This window comes from Somniosus microcephalus, chromosome 12 (genome assembly GCF_052327205.1).
Source record: "Somniosus microcephalus isolate GS21.2 chromosome 12, FLI_Smic_1.0, whole genome shotgun sequence".
Taxonomy (NCBI): Eukaryota; Metazoa; Chordata; class Chondrichthyes; order Squaliformes; family Somniosidae; genus Somniosus; species Somniosus microcephalus.
Genome location: NC_140998.1, coordinates 163,174,202 through 163,187,429, shown reverse-complemented (window position 1 = coordinate 163,187,429; position 13,228 = coordinate 163,174,202). Strand labels below are relative to the sequence as shown.

Here is a 13,228-nt window from a genome sequence, read left to right as displayed (position 1 = left end):
TTGAAACATTGTGTGGATGTGTTGTATAAATGCAGATTATTTTTTTTAACCTGTATTTTTCAATTTATTTATGGGTCTAATAATACACAGAAGCGATATAGCAAGACAGTGAATTGGCACAATACTTAAACAAATAAAAAGTATGTTAAAAACAAATAAAATACATATTAAAAAAAAAAAAAAATCTGCCCCAATCTCTCTCAATTCAGTCAACACTGGTATTAAATTGTGTCTCACTCAGAAGTGTTGGTGAGGTTTGAGCTGAGACATTGGACCAGGAGAAGAGACATTTGTTCTATATCAGACCTGGCAATGCTTGAGGCTTACAGTGAATGCCAAAAATAGAAAAGCGACCCACCACCCAGCACTGGCTTCCCTCACTGGCACAAAATTTGAAGTAAAAGCATCATCGTAAGGGCAAGTGTAGGATGCAAATGTTGGTGGAGCATTCGAATGTGGAAGGGGAAAAGACATCACAGTCCAATCAGTCCAGTGCTTCCGACATGTCTTCCTTTTTCCTCAACCGAGGATTCCCCTCTACTGTGGTTGACACGGCCCTTGACCGTGTCCGTTCTATTTCCCGCACTTCTGCTCTCGCCCCTACCCCTCCCTCCCGGAACCATGATAGGGTTCCCCTTGTCCTCACCTTTCACCCCACCAGCCTCCATGTTCAACGGATCATCCTCCGCCATTTCCGCCACCTCCAAGGTGATCCCACCACCAAACACATCTTCCCCTCATCTCCCCTTTCAGCATTCCGAAGGGACCGCTCCCTCCGCGACACCCTGGTCCACTCCTCAATCACCCCCAATAGCCCTTCTGCTTCACCTGGCACGTTCCTGTGCAAGCGCAGGAGATGCAACACATGCCACTATACCTCCTCCCTTCCCACTGTCCAGGGCCCCAAACACCCCTTCCAGGTGAAACAGCGACTTACTTGTACTTCTTGCAATTTAATATACTGTATTCGCTGCTCACGATGTGGTCCCCTCTACATTGGGGAGACCAAACGCAGATTGGGCGACCGCTTTGTGGAACACCTCCGTTCAGTCCGTACGGGTGACCCTGAGCTTCCGGTCGCCTGTCACTTTAATTCTCCGCTTCACTCCCACTCTGATCTCTCTGTCCTTGGCCTATTACATTGTTCCAATGAAGCTCAATGTAAGCTCGAGGAACAGCACTTCATCTTTCGATTAGACACATTACAGCCTTCTGGATTCAATATCGAGTTCAACAATTTCAGATAATAATCCCTGCCCCCATTTTTCATGCAGTATGATTTTGCCATTCCCATTTGCAACATTTGCACAGTATGTTCTTTTAATTCCTTCCCCCCCTCCCCCCCCGCCCATCTCTGCACCTGCTTAATATCTGTTACATTTCCAGCTTTTTCCAGTTCTGATGAAGGGTCGCAGACCTGAAACGTTAACTCTGTTTCTCTCTCCACGGATGCTGCCTGGCCTGCTGAGTATTTCCAGCATTTTCTGTTATTTCAGATTTCCAGCATTCGCAGTATTTTGCTATTATATCACAGTCCAATCATGTCTATATGCACGCAGGATTGATGTCTGGTCACGGTGGGGCGTGGCAATATGGGGTCACCCCATACTATTCTCTCACCTCGTGACAGCAGAGATAAGCCCTGTATGCTTTCTTGTTGGATTTTGAGGATTGTAGTGGTGCATCCAGAAGTTTGGGGGTAAATGCCCCTTTTAACCTATGAAGGAACATTGCTTGTTTTTCAGGTGATTGATGGAAATGTCTAATCTAATTGAAGCTACTTTTTCCTCTCCCAGCCAACAGTTGAGTTCCCCGAAGATTTTGATGAAGAAAAATGTTCAAAACAGGTACAGTCTTTGGCTTTTGCTTCATCAGCAGTTGCACTGTTGTGACCTGGAGAAGGTCTCTGGCGCGCATAGGTTGTAAGATTAGAAGCATTTATTTCCAGGAATGGCCACGTTTTCTATTTTTATACAAGTGCTTCTGAAGCAGAAAGGAACCATTTATCAGCAAAGAACTTCAATTCACTTTGTTGTGCCACTAAGAATTTTCTGCCTCAAGCTGTGGTACTCTGAAAAGAAAAGTTTCAGGAATGCGCAGTGGCACATTGTAAGATCATGACAGAGGTTAGGGCACGTGGAGTCAGGGGACAAATAGCTGATTGGATAGCAAATAGGCTTAAAAAAAAATAGAAAGCAGAAAGTAGGGATAAAGGATAGTTATTCAAATTAGATGAAGGTAGAAAGCAGTGTCCCACAAGGATCATTGCTGGGACCACTGTTGTTCAAAATTTACATTAATAATGTGGACTTTGGAGCACCTTCACTACACGGACTGCAGCGGTTCAAGAAGGCGGCTCATCACCACCTTCTCGAGGACAATTAGGGATGGGCAATAAAAGCTGGCCTTGCCAGCAATGCCCACATCCCATAAACAAAAAAAAGGTAACTCCTTATCAAAATTTGCAGATGATACCAAACTTTGGTATAGTGAACACTGAGGAAGAATGCAGCATAATACAAGAAGACATTAGAAAACTTGCAGTCTGGTCAGTTAAGTGGTAAATGAACTTTAATGTAGATAAATATGAGGTGATGCACTTTGGTAGGAAAAAATAGAAACATCACCTACACCTTAGGGAAAAAAAAACTGAATGGGGTAGAGGAGCCAAGGGATCTAGGGATACAGGTGAACAAATCATTAAAAGCAGCATCGCAGGTCAGCAAAGCAATTAAAAAATGCTAACACAGCACTGGGATTTATTTCTCGGGCTATAGAATTCAAAAGTAGTGAAGTTATGCTAATCTTGTATAGGACCCTGGTCAGGCCATACTTGGTGTACTGTGCACAGTTCTGGTCTCCATACTATAAAAAGGACATAGAAGCACTGGAGAAAGTGCACAAAACAATTTACAAGGATGGTAGCAGGACTGAGAGATTACAGCTATTGGGAAAGATTGAACAGGTTGAGGCTTTTTTCTTTAGAAAAGAGAGACTTAGAGGTGACCTGATAGAGGCCTTTAAAATTACGAATGGGTTGGACAGGGTAGATGTGGAGAGAATGTTTGTAATTGTGGGAGAATCCAAAACTAGGGGCCATAATTACAAGATAGTTACAAATAAATCCAATTTCTTTACTCAGAGTGTGGTTAGAATGTAGAACTCACTACTACAGGAAGTGGTTGCGGCAAATGGATGCTTTCAAACGGAAACTAGAGAGTACATGAGAGAAAAGGGAATAGAAAGATAGGCTGAAAGGCTGAGATGAGGCAGATGGAATGGGAGGAGACTCGTGTGGAATATAAACACCAGCACAGACTCGTTGGGCCGAATGGCCTGTTTCTGTGCTGTATATTCTATGTAATTCTACATAATCCTTATGTAGCAGCAGTGTCCAATGTTTGACAATTCGAAAATAACGTTGTGACATATAGTTTAGCTTTTATTTCCTAGTAATCAGCTAATAGAACAGTAAGCCATCTATTTATAAATAGACCTGAACCCCACCTAGCCACCATCTCACCATATCCCTCAGTCCCTCTCTCCTGGGAATGCATTGTTATCCATTGAACTCATTTTATACTGTTATCTCCCTGATAACTTATTCCACGACTACTACCCTTTGGATGAAAATGTTTGCATGACGCCCCTTATTACTGATAACTTTCTAATTTTTACTTTGTCACCTGCTATTAGAGTTTGCCCCAATGAACAAGTTCCCTGAATCTACTTTCAGTTGCCTTCATAAGCTTGAAAACTTCAGTTGGGTGACTTTTTAAAATGTTCTCTTTTTTCTGAATTGGGTGGGTAGAACTTGTAATACACGTTCACCAGACTGATACCTGGGATGGCAGGAATGACATATGAAGAGAGATTGGGTCGATTAAGCTTATATTCGCTAGAGTTTAGAAGAATGAGAGGGGATCTCATTGAAACTTATAAAAGTCTAACAGGACTAGACAGACTAGATGCAGGAAGGATGTTCCCGATGGCGGGGAAGTCCAGAACCAGGGGTCACAGTTAAGGATAAGGGATAAGCCATTTAGGACAGAGATGAGGAAGAATTTCTTCACCCAGAGAGTGGTGAACCTGTGAAATTCTCTACCACAGAAGGCAGTTGAGGCCAATTCATTAAAAATATTCAAGAAGGAGTTAGATATATTTCTTAAGGCTAAAGGGATATGGGGAGAAAGCGGGGACCGGGTACTGAATTTGTATGATCAGCCATGATCTCATTAAATGGCGGAGCAGGCTCGAGGGGCCGAATGGCCTACTCCTGCTCCTATCTTCTATGTTTCTATGTGAGGCCACCACATACATTCTGGTCCTGACCCTACCATCTTGCTTAGCTTTTTGCCTACTCCACACTGCCTCTTCTGTAATCAGTGCACCTCCTATGTAATAGTAATAAGTTGTATTACAATTCAAAACTGCACAGCAGCACATAGCAAATGCCCTGCAGTGAGATTAATCTGCAGGCTTTGAAAGCTGAAGCTTGGCATTAATTTACTGTGTCTTCTCTCTTACTCTTTTAAATTTTGGTACTCTATTCTATGGGATATGCCGGGTCAAGATGTCAACCTTGGGTCAGTGGTAGTGCTCTTGATTCTGTCAGAAGGCTCAAGCCCCACTCCAGAGATTTAAGCGCATAATATAAGTTGATACTCCCAGTGCGGTATTGAGCGAGTGCTGCACTATCAGAGGTGCTGTCATTCAGATAAGATGTTAAACTGAGGCGCTGTCTGCCCTCTCGGGTGGAGGTAAAAGGTCCCATGACACCATTTTGAAGTAGGGCAGGGACATTTCTTGGTATCTTGGCCAACATTTATCCCTCAACCAAAGTCACTTTTGAAAAAACGCATCATCAGGTTATTTATATTATTGCTGTTTCTGGGACCTCGGCTGTTGCATTTCTCTACATTACAACACTGACTGCATTTCAAAAGTACTTAATTGGCTGTGAAGTACTTTGGGACACCCTGAGGTGCTACGTACAGGAAACTCTTTTTTATCCGGCACCGACTGGACCGGCGTGGTGTCGGTTTATCAAAAAGTCCATTACAAAGAGGTATAGTAAAAGGTACGAGAGCTCCGTACACAGCAACAAATCCAGGCTTCCCTGTTGCTTAGCAATAGGTGCAGGAACCCCGGCCACAGACCAAGCATCCCTGTTGCTTAGCAACAAGTGCAGGAACCCCGGTTACACAGCCACAGATCCAGGAACGGCCACTAATATGAAGTAAAACTTACCTGAATCTACCCCTGAATTTTGCCGGTTAACAGAGATTTCCGGTTATTTAGATGCCGGTAAATCGAGAGTTTCCTGTATATGCAAGTCCTTGTGGTATGTAATAACATTGTATCTGCTTGATTGAGTTACTGACTTGCAATTCAAAGGGGAGGAAGTTATGCTTCAGTTGTACAGAGACTTAGTGAGACCCCATCTGGAGTACTGCGTTCAGTTGTGGGCACCACACCTCAGGAAGGATATGTTGGCCTTGGAGAGGGTGTAGAACAGATTCACCAGAATGACGGCTAAAAAGGTTAAATTATGAAGACGGGTTAAGAAATAGGAGCAGGAGTAGACTATAAGGCCCCCTCGAGCCTACTCCGCCATTCAATAAAATCATGGCTGAACTTCTACATAAACTTCACTTTCCCGCCCTATCTCCATATCCCTTGATTCTCTCGGTACCCAAAAATCTATCGATCTTGAATATATTCATCGACTGAGCATCCACAGCACTCTGGGGTAGAAAATTCTAAAGATTCACAACTGAGATGAAGAAATTTCTCCTCATCTCAGTCCTAAATGGCTGACCCCTTATCCTGAGACTATGACCCCTAGTTCTAGATGCTCCAGCCAGGGGGAAAAGCCTCTCGGCATCTACCCTGTCAAGCCCTGAGAGAATTTTATATGTTTCAATGAGATCACCTCTCATTCTTCTAAACCCCATTCTACTCAAGGTTGCATAAAGGTGGTTTGTATTCATTGATTATAGAATATTGATAGGTGATCTAATTGAGGTGTTCAAAATGATAAAAGGATTTGATAGGGTAGATAAAGAGAAACTATTTCCTCTGGTGGGGGAGTAGAGAACAAGGGGGCATAATCTTAAAATTACGGCCAGGCCATTCAGGGGTGAATTAGGAAGCACTTTTTCACATGAAGGGTAGTGGAATGGTGCAAGGGGGAGGGATTCAAATTCCTGGGACATTGGAACCGGTTCTGGGGGAGGTGGGACCAGTACAAACTGGACGGTTTGCACCTGGGCGGGACCGGAACCAATGTCCTAGGGGGAGTGTTTGCTAGTGCTGTTGGGGAGGGTTTAAACTAAAATGGCAGGGGGTTGGGAACCTGAGCATGGAGACAGAGGAAAGGGAAGCAAGGATAGAAACAAAAGACAGGAAGGAGAAAAGCAAAAGTGGAAGGCAGAGAAATCAAGGGTGTAAATCAAACAGGGCCACAGTAAATAAGAATTCTAAAAGGACTAAGAGTGTTAAAAAATCAAGCCTGAAGGCTTTGTGTCTTAATGCGAGGAGCATTCGTAATAAGGTGGATGAATTAGCTGTGCAAATAGATGTAAACGGATATGATATCATTGGGATTACGGAGACATGGCTCCAGGTTGACCAAGACTGGGAATTCAACATCCAGGGGTATTCAATATTCAGGAAGGGCAGGAAAAAAGGAAAAGGAGGTGGGGTAGCATTGCTGGTTAAAGAGGAGATTAACACAATAGTAAGGAAGGATATTAGCTCTGATGATGTGGAATCTGTATGGGCAGAGCTGAGAAATACCAAGGGGCAGAAAACGTTAGTGGGAGTTGTATACAGACCCCCAAACAGTAATGCTGAGGTTGGGGATGGCATTAAACGGGAAATTAGAGACGCATGCAATAAGGGCAAAGCAGTTATCATGGGTGACTTTAATCTACATATAGATTGGGCTAACCAAATTAGTAATAATACTGTGGAGGAGAAATTCCTAGAGTGTATACGGGATGTTTTCCTGGACCAATATGTCGAGGAACCAACTAGAGATCAGGCCATCTTAGACTGGGTATTATGTAATGAGAAAGGATTAATTAGCAATCTTGTGTGAGGCCCCTTGGGGAGGAGCGATCATAATGTGATAGAATTCTTCATTAAATTGGAGAGTGAAGTTGTTGACTCAGAGACTAGGGTCCTGAATTTAAATAAAGGAAACTACGATGGTATGAGGCACGAGTTGGCTAGGATGGATTGGGGAACGTTACATAAAGGGTTGATGGTGGATAGGCAATGGCAAGCATTTAAAGATCGCATGGATGAACTACAGAATTTGTTCATCCCTGTTTGGCATAAAAATAAAACAAAAAAGGTGACTCAACTGTGGCTAACAAGGGAAATTAGGGATAACATAAGATCCAAGGAGAGGACATATAATTTAGCCAGAAAAAGCAGCAAACCTGAGGATTGGGAGCAGTTTAGGATTCAGCAAAGGAGGACAAAGGGATTAATTAAGAGGGGGAAAATAGATTGAGAGTAAGCTTGCAGGGAACATAAAGACTGACTAAAAGCTTCTATAGATATGTGAAGAGAAAAAGATTGAAGTCAAGTGTGTGTCCCTTGCAGTCAGAATCAGGGGAATTTATAATGGGGAACAAAGAAATGGCAGACCAGTTAAATACATACTTTGGTTCTGTCTTCACGAAGGAGGACACAAATAACCTCCCAGAGATGTCGGGGAACATAGGGTCCAATGAGAGGGAGGAATTGAACGAAATCAGTGATGCGCTATCAATTACTCAAAAGACTGAGAGTTAAGAGAGTAACTAAAGGCTTTTATTAACAAAAGAATGAAGGTCTGCCTCGAGTGGTCGACCGGTCCAGAAATACAAAGGGCTGGGGAGCAGTCACCTTTATACTAGGACTTGTGGGAGGAGTCAGCCGAGGCATGTCCAGGCATGTACACAGTGGAATACAAACAGTGGTTTACCACAATCAGTATTTGTAGGGAAATGGTGTTAGGGAAATTGACTGCATTGAAGGCCGATAAATCCCCAGGGCCTGATAATCTACATCCTAGGGTACTTAAGGAAGTGGCCCTAGAAATAGTAGATGCATTGCTGGTCATCTTCCAAAATCCTATAGACTCTGGAACAGTTCCCATGGATTGGAGGATAGCTAATGTAACCCCACTATTTAAAAAGGGTGGTAAGAGAGAAAACGGGGAATTATAGACCGGTAAGCCTGACATCGGTAGTGGGGAAAATGCTAGAGTCCATTATAAAAGATGTAATAACAGAGCACTTGGAAAACAGTAACGGGATTGGACAAAGTCAACATGGATTTACAAAAGGTAAAGCATGCTTGACTAATCTACTGGAATTTTTTGAGGATGTAACTGGTAGAATAGTTAAGGGAGAACCAGTGGATGTGGTGTATTTGGACTTTCAGAAGGCTTTCGATAAAGTTAAAGCACATGGGATTGGGGGTAAGGTACTGACTTGGATAGAGAACTGGTTGGCAGACAGGAAGCAAAGAGTTGGAATAAACGGGTCTTTTTCCGAGTGGCAGGCAGTGACTAGTGGGGTACCGCAGGGATCAGTGCTAGGACCCCAGCTATTCACAATATATATAAATGATCTAGACGAGGGAACTAGATGTAATATCTCCAAGTTTGCAGACGACACAAAGCTGGGTGGGCATGTGAGCTGTGAGGAGGATGCAGAGAAACTCCAGTATGATTTGGACAGGTTGGGTGATTGGGCAGATGCATGGCAAATGCAGTATAATGTGGATAAATGCGAGGTTATCCACTTCGGTGGCAAAAACAGGAAGGTAGATTATTAGCTGAATGGCAATAGATTGGGAAAAGGGGAAGTGCAACGAGACCTGGGTGTCCTTGTTCACCATTCGCTGAAGGTAAGCATGCAGGTGCAGCAGGCGATTAAGAAGGCAAATGGTATGTTGGCCTTCATAGCGAGGGGATTCAAGTACAGGAGCAAGGATGTCTTGCTGCAGTTGTACAGGGCCTTGGTGAGACCACACCTTGAATATTGTGTGCAGTTTTGGTCGCCTTATCTGAGGAAGGATGTTCTTGCCATGGAGGGAGTGCAGCGAAGATTCACCAGACTGATACCTGGGATGGCAGGAATGACATATGAGGAGAGATTGGGTCGATTGGGCTTATATTCGCTGGAGTTTAGAAGAATGAGAGGGGATCTCATTGAAACTAATAAAATTCTAACAGGACTAGACAGACTAGATGCAGGAAGGATGTTCCTGATGGCGGGGGAGTCCAGAAGCAGGGGCCACAGTCTAAGGATAAGGGGTAAGCCATTTAGGACTGAGATGAGGAGGAATTTCTTCACCCAGAGAGTGGTGAACCTGTGGAATTCTCTGCCACACAGGGCTGTTGAGGCCAATTCATTAAATATATTTAAGAAGGAATTAGATATATTTCTGGAGGCTAAAGGGATCAAGGGATATGGGGAGAAAGCAGGGACAGGGTACTGAATTTGGATGATCAGCCATGATCTCATTAAATGGCGGAGCAGGCTCGAGGGGCCGAATGGCCTACTCCTGCTTCTATGTTTCTATGGAAATCCAAACTCACTCCCAAAAGGCTGTGGTTGCTGGATCAATTGAAGCTTTCAAGACTGAGATTGATAGATTTTTGTTAGGTAAGGGTATCAAGGGTGTGGATCAAAGGTGCGTAAATGGAGTTGAGGTACAGATCAGCCATGATCTAATTGAATAGCGGAACAGGTTCGAGGGGCTGAATATCAGTGCAAGATATCTATTATACAAAGTAACAGAAAATGCTGGAAAAACTCAGCAGGCCAGGCAACATCCGTGGAGAGAAATTAGAGTCGACGTTTTGGGTCTAACCCTTTTTCAAAACTGGAAAGGAAATGAAATAGATCGAAAGGTAGGGCTGGGACAGAACAAAAGAAGTGAAGAGACATTAAGAGGTATTCAAAACGAGACGAGATGGTGCTAGGTCTAGTGGAGACAAAAGATGGCTCAGATTAGGTGTGAAATGTTCTGGCAGAATGAGAGACAGCTGCCATGTGGGAGAGAGAAAAAAAAGGAAGGGGGGGGGGAGGGAGAAACTGCAAAGGGGTGGATAAAAAATATATAAGTAAAACTGTAATAGGGGCCGAGGTTATGATCTGAAATTGTTGATATTGAGTCCGGAAGGCTGCAAAGTGCCTAATCGGAAGATGAGGTGCTGTTCCTCGAGTTTACGTTGAGCTTCTGTGGAACAATGCAAGAGGCGAAGGACGGTGAGGTCTGAGTGGGAGTGGAGCGGAGAATTAAAATGACAGGCGACCGGAAGCTCGGGGTCACCCTTACAGACTGAGCGGAGGTGTACCGCAAAGCGGTCACCCAATCTGCGTTTGGTCTCCCCAATGTAGAGGAGACCACATCGTGAGCAGCGAATACAGCATACTAGATTGCAAGAAGTACAAGTAAATCGCTGTTTCACCTGGAAGGGGTGTTTGGGGCCCTGGACAGTGGGAAGGGGGAGTTATAGGGGCAGGTGTTACATCTCCTGCGCTTGCACGGGAAGGTGCCAGGCGAAGGGGAAGGGCTGTTGGGGGTGATAGAGGAGTGGACTAGGGTGTCTCTGAGGGAGCGGTCCCTACGGAATGCTGAAAGGGGAGGGGAAGATGCGTTTGGTGGTGGGATCACTTTGGAGGTAGCGGAACTGGCGGAGGATGATCCGTTGAATGTGGAGGCTGGTGGGGTGAAAGGTGAGGGCAAGGGGAACCCTATCGTGGTTCCGGGAGGGAGGGGCAGGGGTGAGGGCAGAAGTGCGGGAGATAGAATGGACATGGTCGAGGGCCGATTAGGCACTTTGCAGCTTTCCGGACTCGATATCGAGTTCAACAATTTCAGATCATAACCTCGGCCCCTATTACATTTTTACTTATATATTTTTTATCCACCCCTTTGCAGTTTCTCCCTTCCCCCCTCCCTCCCCCACCTTCCTTTTTTTTCTCTCTCCCACATGGCAGCTGTCTCTCATTCTGCCAGTACATTTCACACCTAATCTGAGCCGTCTTTTGTCTCCACTAGTCCTATCACCATCTCGTCTCATTTTGACTACCTCTTAATGTCTCTTCACTTCTTTTGTTCTGTCCCAGCCCTACCTTTCGATCTATTTCATTTCCTTTCCAGTTTTGAAAAAGGGTTAGACCCGAAACATCACTCTAATTTCTCTCCACGGATGTTGCCTGGCCTGCTGAGTTTTTCCAGCATTTTCTGTTGTTATTTCGGATTTCCAGCATCTGCGGTATTTTGCTATCATATCTATTATACAAGTGTACTTGAGCTGTGAAATCTGCCTAGACACACATTTAATGTCCTGTTATTGCCTCTTTTTAAAGAGATTGATAGTCAGCTGGCTGTTAAATCACGACCCAGCAAAACGTCCCACCGCAGTGGGGTTGCTGAAGAGCGAGCATCTCCCCCCACCCCAGATGGAGGAGTCGGAACTGCATGAAATTTTGCACCACACACTGGCAAATACCAGTAGCAAAACTTACCGGACAATGATCACCCAGATCTTCTCCCAGCATATCACACCTGCCATGGATTTCACCTATGATATTGATGTTCACAAGGTAGGAAACTGATGCTGTCAAACACATCCTCCACTGGACTTGCTGAATGTATTAGGAACAAAATCAGATTTAACCCAAAGCACTTTAACACATGACTCGCTTCTTGTACAGTACTCTTTTAATTCCTCATCGAAATTGCTCAAAAACACCACCAGCAGTGACAGACCTGTAAACATCGGTACTTCACCAATACAATATAGCCCAATATGAATCTTGACCCTTTAGCTAGCTTTCTCTATAAAGAAGTTGTTCAAAATATTCTTTCTGTGCACAGCCCAAGTCTGGGAGGATCGAACCCATAATTACTGCCTTTTCAAATAGTTTGTGAACATTTCACTCATCTATTGCACTGAAATCCTTCAGGCAAAATGCCTGAAGTGCAAATACATGAAAATTCAACATGTCCAGCGTTGCTAAAATGCTAACGACGATGCTATACTGGGTGTGAATACTGTCCCCGCAGTAGAAATAATCTTGTTTCAGCTTTAACCACGAGTCAGTCGCAGGGATGTGCTGTCCAAACTGAAGTATAACAACATTTAATGTACTGATGTGGCCAAAAGTTTGTTGATCGGTTTTTGAAGTCAGTAAGTACTGTGAAGAACAGCACAAATAGATGATTACCTTTTCAACCCCGAGAGGCTGCTACCTTGTCATGCATTTACAACCTATGTCTTATATGTAGTGTATGCTATTCACCTGTAACATTGTGAAGTACAGTACAGTAACAATGCAAGTATAAGATGTGCGATTCAGTATTCGAAGTCTGCCCGTGACCTGCCATCAGCAAAAAAATCCTGCATTCTCATCTACACTGCCCATTTGTATTTTATATACATAACACGAAGGTGTTTGCTCCATTGTGCTGTTTCCTCATCACTAAAGCTGGTGATTTATCACTGGGAATTTTTTGCTGAAAATCTCACCAGTTGCAGTTCATCTCAAAAGTTCAGATGGCAGGCGGGGGGGAAAATTCCAAGCTCTGCCTCCTGGGTCCCACATCTGCCTCAGCTCATCTGCTGAAACCCTCATCCGTGCCTTTAGATTTGACTATTCCAAAGCGCTCCTGGCCGGATTCCCATCTTCCACCCTCCATAAACTTCATCTCATCCAAAACGCTGCTGCCCGTATCTTAACTCGCACCAAGCCCCGTTCACCCATCACCCCTTTGCTCGCTGACCTACATTGGCTCCCGGTTAAACAACGCCTTGATTTAAAAATTCTCATCCTTGTTTTCAAATCCCTCCATGCCCCTCCCTATCTCTGTAATCTCCTCCAGCCCTACAACCCTCTGAAATCTCTGCGTTCCTCCAGTTCTGGCCTCTTGCACATCCACCATTGGCGGCCATGCCTTCAGCTGTCGAGGCCCTAAAGCTCTGGAATTCCCTCCCTAAACCTCTCCGCTTCTCTACTTCTCTCTCCTCCTTTAAGGCACTCCTAAAAACCTGCCTCTTTGACCAAGCTTTTGGCCCATATAATCTCCTTATGTGGCTCGGGTGTCACATTTTGTTTGATAACACTCCTGTGAAGCACCTTGGGATGTTTTACTGTGTTAAAAGCACAATATAAATACAAGTTGTTGTTGATCATCCTATTCTCCAACTCTG

At 44.2% G+C, this 13,228-nt stretch overlaps 1 protein-coding gene across 6 annotated transcripts in view; it reads left to right on the top strand.

Annotated features, from left to right (window-relative positions):
* eif2ak4 (eukaryotic translation initiation factor 2 alpha kinase 4) overlaps positions 1 to 13,228 on the top strand; it is a 123,231-nt gene that overhangs the window by 60,896 nt on the left and 49,107 nt on the right. For 5 of the 6 annotated variants that reach the window (XM_086003753.1, XM_086003752.1, XM_086003754.1 and 2 more), the window contains 2 exons: positions 1,797 to 1,847; positions 11,385 to 11,621. In XM_086003753.1, coding sequence (XP_085859879.1) covers positions 1,797 to 1,847; positions 11,385 to 11,621 — 288 coding nt within the window. The remainder of the gene's footprint in view (positions 1 to 1,796; positions 1,848 to 11,384; positions 11,622 to 13,228) is intronic. The other variant, XM_086003755.1, reaches the window with a different exon arrangement.